Source organism: Mesocricetus auratus, unplaced genomic scaffold (assembly GCF_017639785.1).
Source record: "Mesocricetus auratus isolate SY011 unplaced genomic scaffold, BCM_Maur_2.0 Super-Scaffold_100020, whole genome shotgun sequence".
In the NCBI taxonomy this organism is placed as follows: domain Eukaryota; kingdom Metazoa; phylum Chordata; class Mammalia; order Rodentia; family Cricetidae; genus Mesocricetus; species Mesocricetus auratus.
In genome coordinates, this window is record NW_024429201.1 from 27,043,897 (window position 1) to 27,068,655 (window position 24,759).

A 24,759-nucleotide genomic window follows, 5' to 3' on the forward strand; every position below is an offset into this window, starting at 1 on the left:
TACTCAAACACTGTAGCTGCTAATTCTTTTTCAAGGATGTTAATCAAATGTGCCTGAGCCCTCTTCGCTTCACTTCCCGTGTGTCCTCAACTCTAAAGCATCACTTCTCTGTTCAGGTGATGACTTACCAAGTAATTACATCAGGGTCCATATTTGATCTTTAGGATTTTAGCATTAGACAACTGCCTTTGTAAATGCAGCTGCATTTCCTGCTCAATAGTATGCTCGTTGAAGACAGAAATCCTATTTTATTAATCTTATACTCAATGGTCAAGTAAGATCTCTGATACACAGTAGGCCTTCAATAAATGATAAGCTAATTAAACTGAATTTTCATAGGAAGTGAGGGGTTATCTAATATAATACATGATTTACAGATAAAACTATTTTCATTTTGTGAATAATATTCCAAAACACAAAGAAATCAGGAAGAAAAGAGGAAATAAGAAAAGGGCTTTCCATGTAGTTCAACAAAGGCAGAATGGAATGAGCTCACATAGAATCTTGGAATTTTAGAGCTGGTAGCCATTGAACTGGTTTAATCTCTCTTCCAATTAATGCTCCCCACAAACTTTAAAAAGTCTGCTAGGAAACTTTAAAATGTCTTCCCTTGAGTGAACTGTTTAATTATTAGAAAGCTTTATCCTATAGTAAACTGAAGTCTACAATCTAAGCTGTATTTAAATATATGGATCAGTTTACTCTTTACATGTGAGTATACATTCTCATTTTACATTCATCTACCCAAACTATCTGATTTTTAAATGTTCCTTGTCTGTAGCTTATTTACTCTTCAACAGTCTACAGAAAATTGAAATAGCTGTGTATTTTAAGAGACTAGTTCCATGACTCCTATGGAACTTGCTGTTTTTAAGAACACAGGTTTCCTAAGTGATACAGAAGCAAAGAGAAAACAATTTCAAATACAGTATCAGAAGAGATTTTTTCCCCTTTGGTGAATAATTTTGCTTTTCTGCTGCAATTTAAAATATCATTTGTGATTGCTGTCCTTAGATTAAAAACATATTATAAATATGCCATGCTTTGGGTAAGCGTTTTCACCCATATAATGCACATTAACTGCATGGTCACTCTGTCCGGTGTGTACTTGCCCAGCTCACAGTGCTCAAGCAACATTAGCTAAGTGTCTTTCTTTGCTTCAGACTTAAGTGGTTGCCAGAAACGACTTTCTCACTTTATCACACATACCTTGAGGTCAAAAACCACAGAAGTGGTATTTATGGAAAAATTAGACTGGTTGGTGGCACAGGCCTTTAATCCTAGCACTCTGGGGATTCAGAGGCAGGTGGATTTTTGTGAGTTCAAGGTCAGTCTGGTCTACAGAATGATTTCCAAGCCAGCTAGGGTCACAACCTTGTCTCAAGCAAAACAAACCTGTATGTATATTTTGTCTGTGCATAAAACTACAAACACCATTTCAGAGCCTGTTCCTATGATACAGGTATAAAGAGATAGGGCAGTTACCCTTGGGTGGCAGCTGCATTGTAAAATGTCTATTGTAGGAATTGTTTTTCATTATCTTTCAGGAAATGAAGCTTACCTTTTTTGATGCACACATTTCACTTGAAAGGCAGTATGTTGTGACTATGTAATGAAATTACTGCCATTCCAAATGATTTTACTTCAACTTTCCTATCCCATTCATGAGCACAGCTCTTGCTTTTGTTTAAATGCAAAGTATTTATAATTAATTTTCATTAATCCTTTTTTGTGTGGTATAACTTTTAAGGTTATTGGTGGTGTTTCTGGTTTCTGAGGTAAATTTATACCAAGGTACTTTATTTCCTTCATACTAATAAAAGTAGATATAAAACATACTACTAGTAGAAATAGAAAAAATAAACTGCTCTCTGACTTTGCAAAGGAAGTATTCACACTAACATAATAAACAGTGACTAAAAGTCATCAGTAGACATTATTAGCCAGAAGTAAGTTTTTATCATCTTTTGTAACCTTTTATAAAATATACAGCTATTGATAACATAAAGCATAGAGCCTAGTGTGCTTTTACTTTCAGAATTTTAAAGTGAGATTCATGTGTTCAGCGCCATCAGCCCGAGGTCTGTCAGTATTCCAGTGCATATGCTAACACCTATGAAGGCGGCAGCCCAGTGGCTCACTCTCAGGCTGGTTACTTACCTGTGGTCCTAAGGGCACCATTCCTCTTGGAGGAGTCATTCTCTGCATTGGTCCACCCATATTTGGATGTCCTAGAGGAAGTATGAAGAGATTAGTAATGGAGCAGCTGTAAGCACTAAGCTAGAGACCAGCTCTCTCCAAGGAAGGACTAGGTTACTGGGACTGTGAAACTAATGAAGTCCCTGTGACTTCACGCTCTTTCCATCTACCATCACTAAGTATCTGAAAAAGGCAGAGGAATAAATGTATAATCACTTAACTTCCTCTGTGTCTGAAGTCATATGCTAGATCTCAGACATCTTAATATTCTGTCTCTTATGTCAGCACGTCTAACCTGCTATTGTACATAATTAAGAATTAGCTACAAATATAAACTAATTAGTCATGTTGCTGTGGGGTAAAGTTGTGGAATATTTATGCCAATGAAGTTCTTCTGAAAGAATTTCCTCACGAGTTAAGCATGGCAGATTCACCTCTACTTTACCTTGTTGTCGTGTTGGGTCCATTCCACTGGGGAGTAATGGCTGACTTCCTGGGACACCTCCAAGTGCCTAGCAATTTGGTAAACAAAATTGAAAAGCAATATTGTAAATATTTAGAAAACACGTGCTTTAGACATTTCCCTTTAAAGTTTCTACAACTACATAATGCATTTGAATGTCTCTCAAGATCTTTCCATTTTTCATTCATTTTATAAACTTCATCCTTGTACATCTTTAATGCGAGATTTTGGTTGTAAAAGAAATTATGTTTTGGGTCAGGCAGTGGTGGCACACACCTTTAATAACAGCAGTGTGAAGTAGAGGCAGGTGAATCTGAGTTTGAGGCCAGCCTGGTCTACAGAAAGAGTTTGAGGACAGCCAGGGCTACATAGAGAAACTCTGTCTTGAAAAAAAACAAATTTTGCTTTATCTAATCTTGTACATAAATATTTTGGAGATAAATCTATAACAAACCATTCCATTTCTTTCTTAATAATGTTAATGGTATCTTCAAAATGTAATTTAATAGGGATACTGAAATACCTTTCTATAAAGACACTCTAACACTGGAAAATCTTATCAAATTAAATATTAAAATATTTTTAAAAGTTGGTAAGCCTCCTTAACTGTTATCAGGGCATGTAGCACAGAGCTGTAGTTTCTTTCATTTTTAAAAAATTCCTGGATACTGTTGTTTGTAAGTACACCCAATATCACTTACTCAGTATAAACATTGTAAGGCTTTTACCAACCCACTTAAAAATTACTTATTACATTTTTGAGAATATAACTACATAATTTTCCCCTCCCTTTCCTCCCTCCAAATCCTCCCATGCATCTGTCTTTGCTGTCTTTCAGATCCATGGCCTCTATTTCAACAATTGTTACATACATAAATGTATATATATATATATGTGTGTGTGTGTGTGTGTGTGTGTGTGTGTGTGTGTGTGTGTGTACTTATTCCTAAATGAATAACAGATCCCAAAATACATAAATATGACCTGCTGAGTCTGTTCAGTGTTACTTTCATGTATGATTTCAGAGCTGACCATTTGGAATTGGATAGCCAATTGAGTGCTTTTCTTCTCCCAAGAACCCGGATGCAGTCACTGCTGACCTCCTTTAGATCTTACAGAATTCTTAGGACAAACCTTACAAATGCCTAACTTCATGAACATATGAAGCATTCCTGTATACCCCAACCCAGAGTCCTAAGAAGTCAACATTAACTTTGCCCTACCATCCTCTCCCCAGTCCCCCATCATAAGCTATCTTTGGGATTTCTTGAGAGTAAGGTGCAGATGGAGTGCCTCATCCTCCTAATGTTTCAAGTCAGGAAACATCCCGACACAGCAGCATCACTAGCCACGGAGCTAACATAAGTCTTGTCATTTCATTCTTTTCTGGTGCCAGAACATTATGCAGCATGTGTGGCCTTGAGCTACCATGACTCTTTCTGCTTTTCTAAGTAGAAACAACCCCCGTTTTTCCTATCCATGCCAATCCTTCTCTATCACCCCTCAATTGCTGTATATATAAGCCATATATTTTACATGGTGATTCTGATATTCTTTTCATGACCTGGACTCAAGCTATGTTTTCTTAACATCATAGAGGCTATGATACTCTTCTCTGTGTACCACATCTGAGGGTACAGGATGCTAACTCACCCACTACTGGTGATTGTAAGGTTTATGATTGTGCTGGTACCTTTCATATTTCTATACCATAAAGCTATCAGCCCTATACTCCCTACAACTGGTTATTTTTATCACAGCTATTCTAATATTGTCAACATCCCATTCCTTATACATCTTTGTTAGCTTCACCACTAATCCCTAACCTTTGAAATGATTGTCATATGGAGATACTCTGTGCAAATCATTGCCTCTATGTTTACTGGCTGACATTTAGTGTAAGAAAGCTATATTTACTACTCATGGATCCTATTTCATTCAATGGGTTATAAATCATCAATTATTTATTCTTTTTGTGTATTGTGTGGTATATGTGTATATGTGTTTGCGTGTGGTGCCTGTGTGTGTGTGTGTTTGTACTGCACAGTTGGAGGTTGTTATCATGTGTCTTCAACCGCTCTCTACCTTATTTGTTGAGACAAGGACCTTTGCTGAAGTTAGATTTCCCCAAATCCATGGAACTGGCTTGCCATGAGCCTCACTGATCACCAGCTACCTCTCCTAGTACTGGAATTACAGGTGTATAATGCTATGCCTGTATCTTATGTGGGTGCTGGATTTGAGTTTAGGTTTTGAGTATATTTTACTTTATGGTGTAAGACGTTCTAGGTGTACACATGCTCTTTATTCTGGTCTAGCTCTTGGAGCAGTGTCTTCACAGGATCTTGAGTCTTTTGATAAGCATAACATTTAAGCATCATAGTCCATGCCAATTGCTCTTGTTTCTTGAGTGCAATGCCAAGAAACTTGATGCTTATGGTGACCAATGAGCTTGAAAAAAATCTATGTATGTGAACAATAAATTCATACTCTACACATATACGTAGCAAATTCATTGCATATTATGCATTCAACACTCAAGTTCAAATCTGATACATTAGGATTATTTTTTGCTTCCTATGTAGGTTTGTCATTATTTTATCTAACAGTAGGAAGTGTAACCTTTATTATCTTCAATGTCTTCTCCTATGTAACTAATCAATGTATTTGTTTACCCAATATAACTCATCTTCCAACCACACTCCCAGCTATTTCAGTGTGGCTGCAGTTCTGCCCCAGGACATCCCTGTGTAGATGGAAGACACTGACAGCAACATCAAGAAAAACTATGTGACACAAAAATACTTAAGAGACTGAATGATACAGTTTGAATGAACAGTGGGTAATTAAAGAAACCTGGGGGGAAATAAGAATTCTTACAGTCAAATGATAGTATATATAACAGATCATCCTCTGGGACACAGCCAAGGTAGTCCTAAGAGGAGAGTTCAGAGTTCAGGGCTCATATTACAAAACTAGAGGCATCTCAATTAAACAAGCTAGTGATGTACTCAAAATTCTAGAACAATAAGAAGCCAATCTCAAACCCAGAAAACAGCAAGACATAATAAAAAATTATGACAAAAATTAATGAAATAAAGATTAAAAGAACATGGTTTCTGGCATGCCTTCTGGGCCCTTCCCACAACCAGCTGAGGCCTGGGGACTGCCATTGCGGTTCCCTTCCCAATGGGAGCCAACCCACCCAGAGACTGCCAGCATCTTAGACCCTTTCTCCACCCACAGGACTAGGCAAGCCTGCACCTGTTACTGGCCTGCCTTCCTGTGCCCTGCGCAGAACCAGCTGAGGCCTAGGGACTGTGCACTGTGGATCCCAACCCAACAGGATTCAGCCCACCCTGAGACTGCCAAGGTCCCGGTACTAGGCCTGCCTCCATCCATGGGAAGAGGACAGCCACCAGAGTATTGGACCTGCTGGCACCCACCTGATGGGAATCCTAGTACTGTACCCACAAGAAGAGGAAGAGACTCCTTCTGCACCCACTGTGAGAAGGGACGGGAAGAAGACAATATAAAAACACGCTCAGCAACAGAAAAACCAATATGACACCACCAAAGTCTAGAGGCTACAGCAACAAGACCCGAACATCCCAATGCAGATGAAACAGAAAAGAATGACCTTAATAACGACTTCATAAAAATGATAGAGGCCCTCAAAGAGGATATGAGAAAATCCCTTAAAGAAATGGAAGAAAAAACAAACCAAACAATGCAAGAAATGGGGGAAAAGAGAAAGCAAAAATTACAAGAAACAATTCATACAGTGCAAGGGTTGAAACCAGAAATAAAGACAACTAAAAAAAAAATCACACAGTCCGAGGGAATGCTGGAAATAGAAAAACTAGGCAAACAGTCAGGTACTACAGATGCAAGCATAACCAACATAATACAAGAGATGGAAGAGAGAATCTCAGGCGTTGAAGATACACTAGGAGAAATAGATTCATAAACCAAAGAAAAACTTAAGTCCAACAAATCCCTAACACAAAATATCCAGGAAATATGGGACACCACGAAAAGACCAAAATCTAAGAATAACAGGTATGGAAGAAGGTGAAGAAACCTAAAGAAATACATGCCAATTAAAGTAAAAGCAGTTTAAGAGCATAAAATAGAATGGGCTACTAAATAAGTCTCCTCGCCACATAATCATCAAGACCCCAAACATACAGAATAAAGAAAGAATATTAAAAGCAGGAAAGGAAAAATGTCAAATAGCATACAAAGGCAAACCTATCAGAATTACACCTGACTTATCCATGGAAACTCTGAAAGCCAGAAGGTCCAGGAAAGATATTCAACCAACACTGCCAGCACAGACTACTAAACCCAGCAAAGCTTTCAATCAGTAAAGATGGAGAAAAAAAGATATTCCATGACAAAACCAGATTTAAGCAATACATATCCACTAACCCAGCCCTACAGAAAGTTCTGGAAGGAAAAATCCAACCCAAGGAAGTTAACTACAACCAGAAAAACATAGGCAATAGATAATCCCACTCTATCAACAGCAAAAAGAAAAAAGGGATGGAAATCCACACACAATTCCACCACCACCGCCACCACCACCAATTCCAAAACAAATAGGAATGATCAAACAATGGTCATTAATATCCCTCAATATTAATGGTCTTAACTCTCCCATAAAAAAACCACAGAATAACAGAATGGATTTGAAAACAGAATCCATCCTTCTGCTATACACAAGAAACACCTCATCTTCAAAGATAGACGTTACCTCAGAGTTAAGGGTTGGAAAAAGATTTTCCAATCAAATGGACCCAAGAAACAAGCATGGGTAGCAATCCTAATATCTAAAAATTAGAATTTAAACTAAAATCAACCAAGAGATGAAGGAGGTCATTTCATACTCAACACAGGAGAAATCCACCAAGATGAAGTCTCAATTCTGAACATCTATGACCCAAATACTAAGGCATCCACATTCATAAAAGAAACATTACTAAAACTCAAACTACACACAAAACCTCACACATTTATAATGGGAGACTTCAACTACCCACTCTCACCACTAGACAAGACTACCAGACAGAAACATAAAAAAGAAACAAAGGAACTAACAGAAATTATGACACAATTGGGTTTAACAGGCATGTATAGAACATTCCATCTGAACACAAAAGAATATACCTTCTTCTCAGCACCAAATGGAACCTTCTCAAAAAGGCAACATAGCAAACATCAACAGATACAAAAAATTGGAATAACGCCATGTATCTTATCAGACCACCATGCTTTTAAGTTAGAATTCAACAACAACTCAAATTGCAGAAATCCTACAAATTGATGGAAATTGAATAATGCACAATTGCACCATTCCTGGGTCAAAGAAGAAATAAAAAAGAAATTAAAGACTTCCTAGAATTCAATGAGAATGAAGACACAACATACCCAAACTTATGGGACACTTTAAAAGTAGTGCTAAGAGGAAAGTTCATAGCACTAAGTGCCCACATAAAGAAACTGGAGAATAGTCACACTATAAAATTAACAGCACAATTGAGGCTCTAGAACAAAAAGAATAAACTCACCCCGGAGGAGTAATTGCCAGGAAATAATCAAATTGAGGGCTGAAATCAATAAAGTAGAAACTAGGAAAACAATACAAAGAATCAATGTAACGAAGGGTTGGTTCTTCCAGAAAATCAACAAGATTGACAAACCTTTATCCAAACTTACCAAATGGCAGAATATGAACATGCAAATTAACAAAATCAGAAATGAAAAGGGGGACATAACAACAGACACTGAGGAAATCCAAGAATCATCAGGTCATACTTTGAAAACCTGTACTCCACAAACTTGGAAAATTTAAACGAAATGGACAATTTTCTGGATAGATATCACTTACCAAAATTAAATCAAGAACTGATAAGCAATTTAAAAAGACCTATAACCCCTAATGAAATAGAAGTATTCATCAAAAATCTCCCAACCAAAAAAAGTCCAGGGCCAGATGGCCTCAGTGCAGAATTCTACCAGAAATTCAAAGAACAACTAATACCAATTCTCCTCAAACTATTCCATGCAATAGAAGCAGAAGGTTCATACTGTTTTTACGAGGCTTCAATAACCTTGATACCCAAGCAACACAAAGTCACAACTAAGAAAGAGAACTTCAGACCAATATCCCTCATGAACATTGATGCAAAAATACTCAATAAAATTCTGGCAAATCAAACCCAAGAACACATCAGAAAAATCATCAACCATGATCAAGCATGCTGCATCCCAAGGATGCAGGAATGGTACAACATATGAAAATCAATCAATGTAATCCACCATAAAAACAAGCTGAGGAACAAAAATCACATGATCATCTCCCTGGAGAGATCAGGGATAACAGTAACATACTTAAACATGATAAAAACTATATACAGCAAACCAACAGCCAACATCAAACTGAATGGAGAGAAACTCAAGGCAATTTCTTTAAAATCAGGAAGAAAACAAAACTTTCCCCTCTCTCCATACCTCTTCAACATTGTACTTGAAGTTCTATCTAGAACAATAAGACAACAAAAGGAGATCAAGGGAGATACAAATTGGAAAGGAAGAGGTAAAACTTTCACTATTTGCAGTTGATATGATAGTTTACATAAGTGAGCCAAAAAAACTCTACCAGGGAACTCCTACAGCTGATAAACAACTTCAGCAAAGTGGCAGGATACAAGATCAACTATATACAGATGATACGTGGACTGAGAAAGAAACCAGAGAAACCTCACCCTTTACAATTGCCAAAACAGAATCAAATTCATAAAGAAAACAATTTGGATTCTTCCACGTTTCGTGAGGCAAACACCTATTTCTGGAGTTCTTACCTTCTACACAGATGCAAACAAATCAGGTAAGGCAGGGTATAAATCAGGAAATATAAGTAAAGTAGTTCAAAGCCCTTACAACTCCATACAAAAGGCAGAGTTATATGACATTCTCATGGTACTTAAAGACTTTACAGAGCCTCTCAATATAGTCACGGATTCTCAGTATGCAGAAAGAGTTGTCTTGCACATTGAGACTGCAGAATTTGTTCCTGATAATACAGAATTAACCTCATTGTTTTTTACAGTTGCAGGAAATCATCAGGAACAGGACTCATCCTATATATATATATAACACATATCAGATCCCATACAGGTCTGCCAGGTCCTCTGGCACAAGGCAATGATGAAATTGATCGTTTATTAGTAGGTAATGTGTTGGAAGCTTCAGAATTTCATAAGAAACACCATGTTAACAGCAAAGGCGAAGGATTTTTCTATCACCTGGCAACAAGCCAAAGAAATAGTAAGAAATTGCCCTAGTTGCTCATTCTACAATCAAACTCCATTACCAGCAGGTTGTAATCCTAAAGGTATTCACAGAAATGAACTTTTGCAAACGGATGTATTTCACTTCCCAGAATTTGGCAGTTTGAAATATGTACACCATACCATAGACACGTTCTCAGGCTTCCAATGGGCTACTGCCCTCAGCTCTGAAAAAGCTGATTCTGTTATTACACACCTCTTAGAGCTGATGGCTGTTATGGGTATACCTAAAACAATAAAAACTGACAATGCTCCAGCATGTCTCCAGTAAATTGGAACAATTTTTCAAATATTATAATATAAAACATGTAACTGGTATACCTTACAATCCCACAGGATAAGCAGTAATTGAAAGATCTAACCAAACCTTAAAAGAGATGCTTCATAAACAGCCAGGGAAAACAAAGACACCTAAACAAAGGTTACATAATGCTTTACTAACGTTGAATTTTCTTAATGCTGATGAAAAAGGACAAACTGCAGCAGAAAGACACTGGACTACAGAGAAGACTTCTGAACTGAACCAACCGGTGTATTTTAAGGATGTTATGACCTCAGTCTGGAAACCAGGATATGTGTTACGTTGGGGAAGGGGTTATGCTTTTGTTTCCACAGGAGAAAAAAGGCTTTGGGTTCCATCAAAATTAATTAAAATTCGATCAGAACAGAAGACATCTCAGGAGGAGGAAGATAACAGCTCATCTACAAATTCATATTCCACCATGGGTAAAGTGACCTCCTAAAAGGAAAGAGAAGTGTTTTGTTTTTGTCTTCACAGGTAAACTCAGCAAAGAATACTGGACATATGGATTCCTGAAGAAGAATGAATAGCTACCCTGAGGACCATCAAACAAACAATAACTCACTGTGTGGTATCAAAGTCTAAATCTCTCTATATTGTTTTTTCATAGTACCCTTTTATCTTTGTTTCTTCACATACCTCAGTCCCCATTCATTTAACTGAAGCTGGCTTTGGAGTTGGATTGGCTCTCCTACTCTAAATTCAAGCATATTATTTAAATAAAATTCAGAATTTCTGTATTATATCAAAGAGCCATTGATATAAGACAGAAGAATATAAAATTAGGGACTGTTATCTGTGGATTTCTTTTTCTGAACAGTCTAATTTCCTTCAGGTTTACCATCTTCCCTATTGTCACCTCTTCCAGTATGCATATATATAAAAGTTAAAATATTTCTTTGTTAACATTAATGTTTGAGTTTTCCAGGGAACAAGGGATTTCCTGACAGCAATCTTCAACTGCTTCAAAAAGAGAATGAGGATCCACTTTCTTGACTTCACCTGATTCAACTGGAGGCATCTGAACTGCCCCACATCATTGACTCCACCTGACAAGCACTATCCTGAAACTGACTTGAAACTCTATCACTCTACACAACTCCGGACCAAGAAACTGAAACAGCACATCTTCTACAATCTGGCCAGAGCTTCAGATGAGAGCTTCAATCAACACTAGAGGCCCAGTCAGGAACTTCAATCAAGCATCTCCTGCCATACAGAGACTATCTGATCTACTGAGGTTTTGTTATACTAACATTTTTCTTCACACAGGTCCACATGAGATTATCATCGTCCCATCTCAGCAGGAAGTAGTTTTGAGAATTCCACGCCCCCTCTCCCTACTATTGAAATTATAGGATAGTTTACACCTGTTAGTGTTAGATTTCAATTATTTTAGAGTTGGGATTGGAAGCAGGTGTTCAGATTTGGGTGTTTCTTTCAGATAAGTTTAGGTTTAGATAGAATAGATGTTTGATACATTTTGTTCATTGACACAAGTTAGTTGTCCTTTTTAGACTAAAAGGGGAATTGTAGGAGGAAGCCTGTATGCTGCCATTAACCATGTGACTTACTAGAGGCACATACAGATGAGGTAATAAAAGAGCGTTTTACCACACTGCTAACCACACCCACTTTAGGCATGACTAAAGACGTATACTGACGGACGGACGTAAAGACATATACGTACATAGGCGTGAACTATGTCACTAGCCAGGCCCACTTTTGGGCATGGCTAGGGGGCGTTATGGGGGAAGACATAAAAGACAGCACACAGGAAGTCTTGGTCTCTTTTCCCGGATTTCGGCTTCCGGTTCGGCAGCGGGAAAACTACTCGGCTCCTCTGGGTTACTTGTTTGGTATCTTGTGAGTAATTTCTACAATAAATACTTAGTTTTACTTTCAGTAAGTGTGCCGTTTATTGTTACAGCATCAGTTAACAACATAAAATACCTAGGGGTAATGCTAACCAAACAAGTGAAAGATCTGTATAACAAGAACTTTGAGTCTTTAATGAAAGAAATTAAAGAAGATACCAGAAAATGGAAAGATCTCCCATGCTTCTAGATAGGTAAGATCAACATAGTAAGAATGGCAATCTTGCCAAAAACAATATAAAGATTCAATGCAATCCCCATCAAAATACAAACACAATTCTTCTCAGACCTTGAAAGAACAATTCTCAACTTTATATGGAAAAACAAAAGACCCAGGATAGTCAAAACAACCCTGTTCAACAAAGGAACGTCTGGAAGCATACCATCCCTGACTTCAAGATCTATTATAGAGCTATAGTCCTGAAAACAGCTTGGTATTGGCACAAAAATAGACAGGTAGACCAATGCAATGGAGTTAAACATCCAGATATTAACCGACACACCTACGAACACCTGATTTTTAACAAAGAATCTAAAATTATACAATGGAAAAAAAGAAAGCATCTTCAATAAATGTTGTTGGCATAACTGGATGCTGGCATGTAGAAGATTACAGATAGATCCATGTCTATCGCCATGCACAAAACTTATGTCCAAATGGATAAAAGACCTCAACATAAATCCAGCTGCACTGAACTTCTTAGAAGAGAAAATGGGAGGTACCCTTGAACGAATTGGTACAGGAGACCGCTTCCTGAATATAACACCAGTAGCACTGAGATGACAATTAATAAATGGGATCTCCTGAAACTGAGAAGCGTTTGTAAGTCAAAGAACATAGTCAACAAGACAAAAAGGCAGCCCACAGAATGGGAAAAGATATTCACTAACCTCACATCTGACAGAGGGCTGATTTCCAAAATATACAAGTAACTTAAGAACCTAGTCACCAAAACACCAAAGAATCCAATTAAAATGTGGGGTACAGAACTAAATAGAGAATTCTTAATAGAGGAGTCTAAAATGGCTGATAGACACTTAAAATGCTCAACATCCTTAGTCGTTAGGGAAATGCAAATCAAAACAACTCTGAGATATTATCTTATTCCTGTCAGAATGACTAAAATCAAAAGCACCAATGACAGCTTATGCTGGAGAGGATGTGGAGAAAGGGGAACACTCCTCCACTGCTGATGGGAGTGCAAACTTGTACAGCCACTTTGGAAATCAGTATGAAGATTCCTCAGGAAAATGGGAATCAGTCTACCACAAGACCCAGCAATTCCACTCTTAGGCATATACCCCAAAGATGCAAATTCAAACAACAAGGACATCTGTTCCACTATGTTCATAGCAGCATTATTTGTAATATCCAGAACCTGGAAGCAACCTAGATGCCCCTCACCTGAAGAGTGGATAGAGAAAATGTGGTACATTTACACAGGCAGATGGATGTCACTAGAAGAACCCATCCTGAGTAAGGTAACCCAGTCACAAAATGAAAAACATGGTATGTACTCACTCATGTATGGATTTTATACATAGAGTGCCAACCTACAATCCCGCTGCCAGAGAGTCTGGGAAACAGGGAGGACCCTAAGAGAGATGTGCATGGTACCCCAGACAAGAGGAATTGGACAGGATCTACTGAGCAGATTGGCAGCATGGGGAGTGGAGAGGGATCTGGGAAAAAGAGAGGGGGAGAAGAGGATGTGAGGAGGACATGGAGGAGCAGGAAGGTTGAGTTGTGGGGAGAATATAGAAGACCAGGATGAGAGATACAATAATAGAGGGAGGCATTATAGGTTTGAGGAGAGATCTGGCACTAGTGAGATTTCCAGAGATCTACAAGGATGGCACCAACTGGCAAACTAAATAATTGTGGAGAGGCTACATTAAATGCTCTTCCCTGATAATGAGTTTGACAACTACGTTATATGCCATTCTAGAGCCTTCATCCAGTGGCTGATGAATGCAGAAGCAGACACCCACAGCTAAACAGTGAGCTGAACTCCTGGAACCCAATTGCAGAGAGGGAGGAGTGATGAGCAACGGGGTCAAGACCAGGCTGGTGAAACCCACAGAGGCAGCTGACCTGAACAATGGGGAGTTCTTGGACCCAAGATTGATGGCTGAAAGGCCATCATGGGACTGATCTAGACCTCCTAAATTTGGGTGTCAGTGAGGAGGCCTGGGATCAGTATTTATCCCTGGTATACAAAAGGACTTTGGCAGCCCATTCCACATGGAGGGATACTCTCTCATCCTGGGCACATGGGGGAGGGCCTAGGCCGTGCCCTGAATGAAATGACAGACTCTGGAGATCCCCTATGGGATTAGACAAGAAAAAGACAAACAAGGTAGAAAAATAAAAAAGGAATATGTTAAACTAGCCATATCTACATGTTAAAGACCCTAAAGAATCAACTAGAAAGCTTTCAGATCTAAGAAACTTTTAAAGTAAAATCTTAGGACACAAAATCAAAATAAAACAAAATGAGTTGGCCTTCACATGTATGAACAATTAACTCCCAGAGAAAGAAATTGGAAATAATCTTATTCATACTAGCTCCCCCAAAACTAGCTAAAATAAACCTAAGCAAGAATGTGGAAAACTGCTACACTGAAAACTTCAAAATATTAAAAATGAAAGAAAAGAAATTACTAGATGATGCAAAGAATCTATGTTCCTGATAAGCAAGTATCAGGAATTATTATCATGAAAATCGCTACACTACCGGAAGTAGTCAACGGACTGTAATGCCCAGAAGGATTCTGATGCTATTCTCCACAGAACTATAATAAAACAATCCAAGATTCATATAGAACCACAATAGACCATATTTATGGCTAGTTTTATTTCAACCTCACATGTCATTTGGGAAGAGGGAACTTCAATAGAGAAAACGCCCTACCAGACTGAGCCATAGACAAGCCTGGGGGGATAATGTCTTAATTGATGGTTGAAGTGGGTAAGTCCTGCTCAGTGTGGACATTTCCATTCATTCTGTAGATGCTGTCTACATGGTGGTCCTGGATGCTCTAAGAAAGCGGGCTGAATGATCCATGAGAAGATGAAGCCAGTCAGCAGTACTCCTCCATGGCTTCTGCTTTGGTTTCTGTCTCCAAGTTCCAGCCTTGCATTCCTGCTCTGACTTCTCTAGAGGATCAATTGTAAGCAGTAAGGTGAAATAAAACCTTTCTTCCACCATATTGCTTTAGGTCATGATGTTTTATCACAACGACAGAAGCCCCAACTGAAATAAAGTTGGTACCAGGTTCATAAGCTATTGCTGTGACAGACCTGACCACACATTTTGAGGAGGAATGTTCTGGAAAGGCCACTGAGTGCTCAGAGCTCAGTGGGATGTTCTGTGGGAGCATGGAAAATACAGACATCAAAACAGTGCAGATGATGGAGGACTGGCTTGGGATGCTTCAGAGGAAACGCAGATGCTATCCGGGCAATGTGAGTGACATTTTAAATGAAGAACACATGGTTCTAGTCAGCTGGGGCTGAAGAAGTGAGTGTGACCACCAAAACACTTGGTGACAATCAATACTGGTCAGCTGGAACTGATACATTAGAAATGATTAAGAAGAGACCAGCATCACTGAGGTAAAATCTTCTGGGAAGTCGTTCTTCAGGATCAACATACAGAAGCTGTGGCCCAGAGCTGACCAACCTGTATCTTGTGCTTCGCAGCTGGTCCTTGTTTTGAAGTGACAAAGAGGGGCTGAGGCTTGGCACCATGTGGAAGAACTAGAATATTTTTGGGGGGGGAGGATAAAATGATCTCTTTCACAACAAAGACAAAGGGGATTTCTCTGTGACAAGCATTTGTAGAGGGGTAAGGTGTATACAAAACATACAATAGTAAAGTTAAATTTTCTAACAGTTCCTTAAAAAATGTCAGGGTCCCTCCCAAACTCTTTATGAGCACAGAGCTAGAGTTTCTTTGAGAGGGTGCTGGTGAAGGTACAGCCTCACTTTCAGAAGCAACATGACCAAAGGGCTTATGGAGAGAAGTGGAGGCTTGAAATAATACAGTAGGTCAGAGTCCCTGAAGAGAGGCCATCAGAGGTTATGGTGAACGGCCAGCACTTCTGCAATGGAGACCCCAACAGTTTGAAGATGCCAGTATCATAGGATATCTGGCAAAGACAGCAGCCACTGCAGTGTGGAGCTGGTCTGAATTTAAAAGACAAGCTCTGTGTGCTGACAGTGGCAGAGGTGGAGAAATGGAGCTCTTTAGAGGAGTCCAAAACACCGTGAGGGAGGAGTTCAAGAAGATAGATAGTGAACTTTTTATATTGCTGCACTTTGTCTTTGTCTGCTTTGTGACTCTGCTTTGGTCTGATTGTGACTGTGTCCTGGTTCTTCCCTCTTTGATTAAGAAAGCTTGTAAGTTTGCACTCCCACCAGCAATGGAGGAGTGCTCCCCTTGCTCCACATCCTCTCCAGCATGAATTGTCACTTATGTTTTAGATCTTAGCCATTCTGACAGGTGTAAGATGGAATCTCAGAGTCATTTTGATATGTATATCAATATGGTGGTGTCTCAGAAAAATGGGAACCAATCTACCACAAGATTTAACTATACTAACCTTGGGCATATACCCAAAGGATGCTCAATCACACCACAAGGACACTTGCTCATCTATGGTTCATAGCAGCTTTATTTCTAATAGCCAGAATGAGGAAATAACCTAGATGTCCCTCAACCAAGGAATGGATAAAGAAAATGTGGTACATTTATACAATGGAGTATTACTCAGCTGTTAAAAACAAAAACAAAAAGACCACCAGGAAATCTGAAGGCAAATGGATGGAACTAGAAAAAAATTGCCCTGAGTGAGGTAACTCAGACCCAGAAAGACAAACATTGTATGTACTCACTCATAACTGGATATTAGCTGTAAAATAAAGGACAACTATACTACAATCCACAGACCCAGGGAGACTAGTAACAAGGAGGGATCAAGAGGGGACGCCCAGATCTCCTTGGGAAGGGAAAATGGCGATTTCATGCAGGTAAGGTTGGGAACATGAGAGATCAGACTGTGGTGGTGGAAGAATACTGAAAGAGACTACTGGTAAAGGTGCATTTGAGGATCAAGTAAAAACCTGGCACAAGGGACTCTCCCAGGAATCTACAAGGATGATCCCACCCAAGACTCCTAGCAAAAGTGGATATGTAGCCTGAACTGGCCATCTCCTGTGACCAGATTGGTGCCTAGCCCAATTGTCATCAGAGAGGCATCATCCAGCAACTGCTGCACACATATGCAGACCCACAGACAAACATTAGGCAGTGTTCAGGGAATCCTGCAGAAGAGGAGAAGAAAGGACCGTAGAAGTCAGAAGTGTCAAGGACATCACAAGAAAACCCACAGAGTCAATTAACCTGGGCTCATAGGAACTCATAGAGACTGAACCAACAACCAGGGAGCTTGCTTGGGACTGACCCAGGCCCTCTGCATATATGTGACAGTTGTGTAGCTTGGTCTACTTGTGGGACTCCTAACAGTAGCAGCAGGGACTATCTCTGAGTCTTTTGCTGGCTTTTGGGACCCTACTCCCTATACTGGGTCACTTTGTCCAGTCTTAATACATGTGGAGGTTCTTAATATAACTGAAACTTGATATACCATGTTTTGTTGATACTCATAGGAGACCTGCCCTTTCCTAAACACAAATGGAGGGAGAGTGGGAGGGGGAGTGGGTTGGGGGGTGGGAACAAAGGGGTGGGGAGGGGTGAGGGCCTAGGAAGATGCAGGATGTAAAATAAATAAATACATCTTTAAAAAATGTACAGTGAGTCAAAATTCAGGCAGAATACTTTGACTTATTACATTTCTGCCACCTGTTTGCAACCATTGAACACTGATCTATGACTTCACTGAGAAGGGTGGCCATAACTATAAACCTCAACAAGTACCTGTTCAAGTATCTTTTTCTGAGGTAGATTTTGTATACTACTATATTTCTAACCAAATACACCACAATGCTTTCTTAAAAATATATCTAAGATTAAAATGGCTAGAAAATAAGGAACACGACATTTCTGAAACACACTGTAGCAGAAATGTCAATACAACCATGACTTGATCTTGGAAGCCCATGTTCAATCCATAGTGTAAGCTTTCCTTGGGTTGGGAAGAGGATGTACTTTTTTTTCCCAAACATACTACACTTTTTTTTCCTTCCTCTGCTTTAAAAGAGAAGAAACAACTGGAAAAAAACCACTTCTATCCCTATATAAACTCAAATTCAAAATTATAATGAAAAATATTCTATTAGTATTGTCTTCAAATAATCATTTCAAAACATGAATACCGTAATTCCCATAAAATAAGGAGATTCTATGATTCAAAGTGGCTTTTTGAATTGTCCAAAGAAGCAACTTTACCTGTTTTGCCATTGAGCAGGAGCAGTGTTTATACTTAAGGTTAGATTTGAGACTTTTCATAGTTGTAGCAGCACAGCTTGTGTTACCTACTCAACAGAATAATGCATTCCTCTCTATGCACCTGGAAACATCTTTTTTTTTTTTTTTTTTTTTTTTTTTTTTTTGGTTTCTCGAGACAGGGTTTCTCTGTATTGTTTTGGAGGCTGTCCTGGAACTCGCTCTGTAGACCAGGCTGTCCTGAAACTCACAGAGATCCGCCTGCCATTTCATTCTTATAGCACGAAATAAAAACCAAACTTCATGTGCTACGAGGATTAACAAACGTACCTCTAACAGATGCCTGAAGCAGTGCTGACCCTCAGTCAGAGAGCATGCTATGAAGAGTGGGCAGTCTGAAATGTAAGCAAACTGGGTGCATGGTGCTACAGTAAAATTTCAATTTATAAGTGAATGTCTACGTTTTTGCCTCATGAGACAGAATCTCACTGTGCAGTCTAGGCTGACCATGCACTCATGGCAATCCTCCTGCCTCTGCCTCTCAAGAGATGGAATGCAAGTGTCTAAATATCTCTTACTTTGCTTCAAATGTAAGCTTATTTTTCTTATCTGAGAAGTGATTAAGTCTTTTTAGGATTAACTTATCCATAGTGTCTATTCTATCTGTCTTCTTCCCATTACAGGAATAATGTGTTAAATATTAAAAAGGTTAATCTTATTCAAAGTATAACATTTTCATTCCTCTATGCATGTAGTTAGTGTTTTCTCTACAAGTGTAATACCTGCTCAATGTGAACTGTAGACACACTGAAATTTTCAAATAGCAAAATCATTCACAATCCTACCACTCAGAAATAAAGTGCATTGTCTTTAATCTCTTTCTCACACTGTGAGTATATGTGATGGGAACAAAGCTTGTGCAATGCCATGGATGCAATGATGTATTCACATGTTTTGTGCCTTCTTTCTTATATTTGTTATATTCACAGCAGCACTTAAGTAGATTTTGCTCTATAGTATATCTTCTAGTAAGCATATATGAGTTCACTATTTACAACATACTTTCTTTAACTGCTCTTTTATATTTGATGGATATTCTGGAGATATTCTGGACACTATGTTCAGATACAGTATGTTTTTAGGGCATAAAATGGACAATATGGTGTGCTACATGTAATCTTAACTCACATATCTATTTTAAGAATGGTAAGAATTAAGGCAATTAAAAAATCAATAGATAATAGCTTATTCTTGACGTCACGCAATCATGAACACTTTATATATTCTGTTTTGGTTGCATAACAGTGTTGGATAAATGCTATGGATGTTTATCTTCAGGCAGTTTATCCATGAGAAATACAACGCTATTTCACTTAAGTTTATGGATGTTTCCACTACTGGTGAGGGCACCTTCTGAGAGCTGAATCAATTTCAGCATAAAACTGTGAGGTACGTATATTTTGTGGATTTAAGTTTTACTTCATGAATCTTTTCATATATATTTATTTTCTACCTTTGTTATTTGACTTTTATCATTTTAGGCAGTCATGCCTATTTCTGTATTTCTCAACACAGTGGCACCATAACATATTCCAAATACTCAGTCCTATTAATAAATAGTATAAGTTATTGTAGAGTTAATACCTAACCATAAAAGTATTTCAGAAAAACTAAAATATGTAACCTAATAATTAGTAAATATAAATTTCAGAGGCCCAGTTCATTAAAGAGTACCTTTCACACATTCCAAATGACTGGCCAAGACCACTGAAATGGGAACGCTTCACTTTCTGTTTCTACTTTGTATAATCTACTAACAAGAAAAAATTTCATTATATTATAATCAACTCAAATAAAGCATAAATATAAAAATGTTAATATATTTGCTTAATGGAAGTCATTATAATTAGTAACAAAAATAGTTATTCCAATTCTGCTTTAATTAACACATAGTTAAGCTGAAAAAAACATCTGTCTGTTTGAACAGGTATGCTTCTAAATATATCAAATGCATCCTAAAACAATATCATTTGAACTATTAATATGATTATTTGAAAGACTATGTAAATAGAAATTATGCTACGTTTGGGTAATGGATGTTTGAATTAGCATAATTTAGTGAAAGTGGATGTGTCAGGAGGATGGGGTAGAGAGGGTTAGACAAGAATGCAATATTTAAAATGCATCAACATAAACCCTATCAAACTCTAGAGTAAAACAGCCTTGCAGCGAGTACCTGTTGCTTTAGATTTCTGATTACTTCTTTACAGAAACAGCCATTACCTGGTTATTCTAAAAGCTTTCAAACACCAGACTCCTCCCTAACCTGAGCACTTAGGTAGGAGGGTCAAAATTTTGAGGTCAACCTGGGCTATTCAGTGAAATTCTATCAAAAACAAAAATTTGAACAATCTCTGTAAACATAGGTTGTTTCAATTTGTATTGTATTTTGTAAATTTCTATAGACCATGAGACTTAACACAGAGTCTTGTGTGTGTGCATTCATAGTGTCTGTGCATATGCATATGTGTGTTATCACATGTGAATACATGGTGTGAATGTACATCTGAGCACATAAATGTTGAGGACGGAGGCTGATGCCAGGTGTCCTTTGACTGCCCTGTACTTTATTTACTGAGGCAAAGGCATGGTCTTTCACAGAATCAGACTTAGCCAAATGGAGTCAACTAGTCTCTCTAGCCAGCTTGTCTTGATGATTCCTTATCTCTACTTCCAAAGTGTCAGACCCACCATCAAATCCAGCTTTTAGATGAGCTTTGGGAATTCAAACTACAGTCTTCATGCTTACCCCATAGTATCTTATACATGACAATGAAATGGTATCAAGTAAATATAATTCTAATAATCATATCATATTCTCATCATTACTACAGAATAGTAATACTGGAATTTCATAGTTTCCTAATTCAAATGTTCAGAACTCTTTTTGATCTATGCAAAATAGAATGCTAGGGATGGCATGTTTGAAACACCATGAAGACTCTAACAGAAGGTATACATGGCTAACACCCCATGTAAGTATCTGCTGATGTATGTATGTATGTATGTACACAGAAAAATAAGATTCCTACATGTTGTTAGTACTCTTGGCATCTGTGAACTTTTTTATGCTATTTCATGGCATGCTCTCTGATCCAAGAAACTGAATGCACATTAAACCTGCAAGTGAAAACACTCTTGCTGTTGATAGGAGGACTGCTAAGCCAGAATCATTGGACAAGCCAGTGCTGGCTTCTCCTGAAGCTTCCTTCCCTCTGGAGGTGAACCTGGGTGCTGCCAATTCCAGCTGTGCACCAGACACAGAGAATGCCAGCGAACTGGAACCTTCAAAGATAGAGCACATTTCTCCCCTCCCTCCCTCTGTCCCTCCGTCCCTCCCTCCCTCCCTCTCTCCCTCCCTCCTTACCTCCCTCCATTTTGGTGTTTTTGAGACAGTCTAGTCAGTCTCTATATAGCTCTGGTTGCCATGGAACTCACTCTGTAATCCAGGCTGGCCTCAAACACACAAAAACCTGCCTGCCTCTGCCTTGCTAGTACTGGAATTAAAGATGTGCACTACCACTGCCTGACTCAGCATACTTTCAAATAATTTGGATAAGAGAACCAAAATTCTGTTCTGCAAGTGATTAATAACTGCAACTTTCTTGTTCCATTTTTAATTGTGAAAAATATAGAAATAAAAAGAGAAGAATGGAAAGGAAAGCTTAAAATGATTTTTATTTTATTTGGGGTAAAACTTAACTATACCTATGACTGAGAAAATGACACATTGTTAAGCATTTAATTTCTTCTTTTACTAAATACAAGTATGCACACCACTCACATCCTAAAACTAAACTGTAAGTTCTTTACAAATAAAAGTGCTTTATTCTTTTTAGTAAGAACTTATTATTTTAACCCACATCAAAATGAAGTATTTAGAAACTTAAAACTCTTGAAATAATAAAGCTGGAAGATTTATTATTAACTATTTGGACTTAGCCCTTCAAGGTATAGCTAATTACTTGCTGTCATGCTATTATAGCAAGGCACAATGTATATTAATTTTATACCATAGAAAATGAGCCAATGTATGTTATAGAAAATTTCACTGAGAGGATGATCAACATTTAGAAAAATTATCTCCACAAGTCAGCCAATCATTTTCTGGAAATATGTAGACAGTAAATACTGCAGGGCTGAAAATCATACATCTATGACTCCTCAAATCTATAAAGGTGTGTAAATAGTCACAGACAAAGCATGAAGATGTATGTGTTTCTGTGTTCCAATAAAACTTCTCAGAAAGCCAGTCAGCACAAAGTCTGGCTATGTGGTCTTCAAGTAAATACACATTACCAGAAATAGACAATGTTATATTCGGATACTTCTAAGATCTTTTAAAAAACTTTCAGCAGAACATCATCTTACCTGATTAGGTATCCTCAGTGGGGGCCTTGGGCCTCCAGGGTACCGAGGTGACATAAAAGGCTAGTGAAGACAAACAAACAAACCAAAAATCAGAACAATGTAAAATACAAATCTAAAACAAACTACTTGAAAAATTCAGAATTAATACAAATCATACAATAATTCATTTTCCTATGTGGCTGTTTTCAGCAGAATAAAAGCTTCTAAGGAAAGTGTCATCCTGCTTTTTGTTTTGTAGAATATCTGGAAATTTTCCAAAGGAAATGTGAAAACATCAAAGTTGATTAACTACAGCAATTAAAATATGAATTTCCAAAATAATGATACCTAATTCCCAAATACAAGAAAAAGAACCAATAACTATTTAAAGAGGAGGTTTGATGGTTATTGCACTATACAAGAAAAGTTCTGAATGTATACTTTTGAGTAAATAAAGTTATTATGTTTTCATTAAAAAATTTAAAGTTTTCAAATTTCATCTCTGCATTAGATTGCAAAGAAGTTTGTTTTCTAAGGGCCATCTACATTGTTGACTTTTTCCCATCATGAGTTTGTTGTAAGATTAACTATAAACTTTAAAGGTAAACTCCTTTCTATATTTTTATTGTCGTATTTTTGTTTGTTTGTTTGTTTCGAGACAGGGTTTTTCTGAATTGTTTTGGAGGCTGTTCTGGAACTCGCTCTATAGACCAGGCTGTCCTCGAAATCACAGAGATCCACCTGCCTCTGAGATTAAAGGCATGAGCTACCAACGCCCAGCTTATTGTCATTTATTTTGAATTATTTACATTAAACAAAAGGGAAATGGTCTTCTTTTAAAAGTCATGTTAATTTATGTTGTTGAATGAAACAAAAGTTCCTTTAAGTTGGGTTAAATCTGAATATCTGGAAATGTCTTTGCAGTCAGTGCCTACAGGTAAGTGTCCATTACTTGACTACTTAAGACTTGGGTGTTCATTTCTAGAAGGTCATTAAATTATTCAAAATTTCTATTTTATTACACTTTTTAATATAACTAGCAGAATAATTTTAATTTTGCTGATTTATATATTAATAAAGTTACTTAAACATAATATCCTTTACATATAAAATAAGCAAGTACTTCTTTCTAATGGGCTGAATATTAATTAAAATCTAAAGAATAGTTTAATGTATACTAAGAATCACTTTCATAGATAGAAAGTAGATAAAAAACTTTGCACATCAAGTTTACAACATTTTACATAACTGAATTCTGCATTTATATCTTTCATATATGAAATTTGGTCTGCAGCAATAAAATCTCAAGAAATTTCTGCCATGCAGATTTGTTTCTAAGAAGCCAACAAAATGAAGTTTACAATGAACAGGCAGCTTGCTTTCGCTCTCTGTGCTCTTATGTGTCACTGTGCTCCCAAGAGACCATTTTATGGGGCAGAAGTAGTGGGTTGTTCAGGTAATAGAGTTACTTCCAGCTCCTAGAACTTAAGTAGACGTGCCTGTTTTAACAAAGTTGATTATAAAAAGGTTTAGCTTACATGGACATGACCAGAGGTAGCTCTGCTCTTCACTGGAGAAAGTTTTCTAAAATGACTTGATAAGTAACTACATATTGCCAGCTAGAAGCTTATTCCAATATCCAGGCTTCATTCTCTTCTTTCTTTTCTAAATCATCCAATTTTACTTACACTATTACAATTCAATTCTGGATTCACTTCTCAATTTACTCATTAGGTACTATGTA

At 37.7% G+C, this 24,759-nt stretch overlaps 1 protein-coding gene across 4 annotated transcripts in view; it reads right to left on the reverse strand.

Moving 5' to 3' along the window:
- The window catches only part of Ssbp2 (single stranded DNA binding protein 2), a 264,086-nt gene that overhangs the window by 39,223 nt on the left and 200,104 nt on the right, over positions 1 to 24,759 (reverse strand). For all 4 annotated transcript variants that reach the window (XM_005065670.4, XM_005065667.4, XM_005065672.4 and 1 more), the window contains 3 exons: positions 23,037 to 23,096; positions 2,645 to 2,711; positions 2,161 to 2,231 (listed from right to left, as the gene is read on the reverse strand). In XM_005065670.4, coding sequence (XP_005065727.1) covers positions 2,161 to 2,231; positions 2,645 to 2,711; positions 23,037 to 23,096 — 198 coding nt within the window. The remainder of the gene's footprint in view (positions 1 to 2,160; positions 2,232 to 2,644; positions 2,712 to 23,036; positions 23,097 to 24,759) is intronic.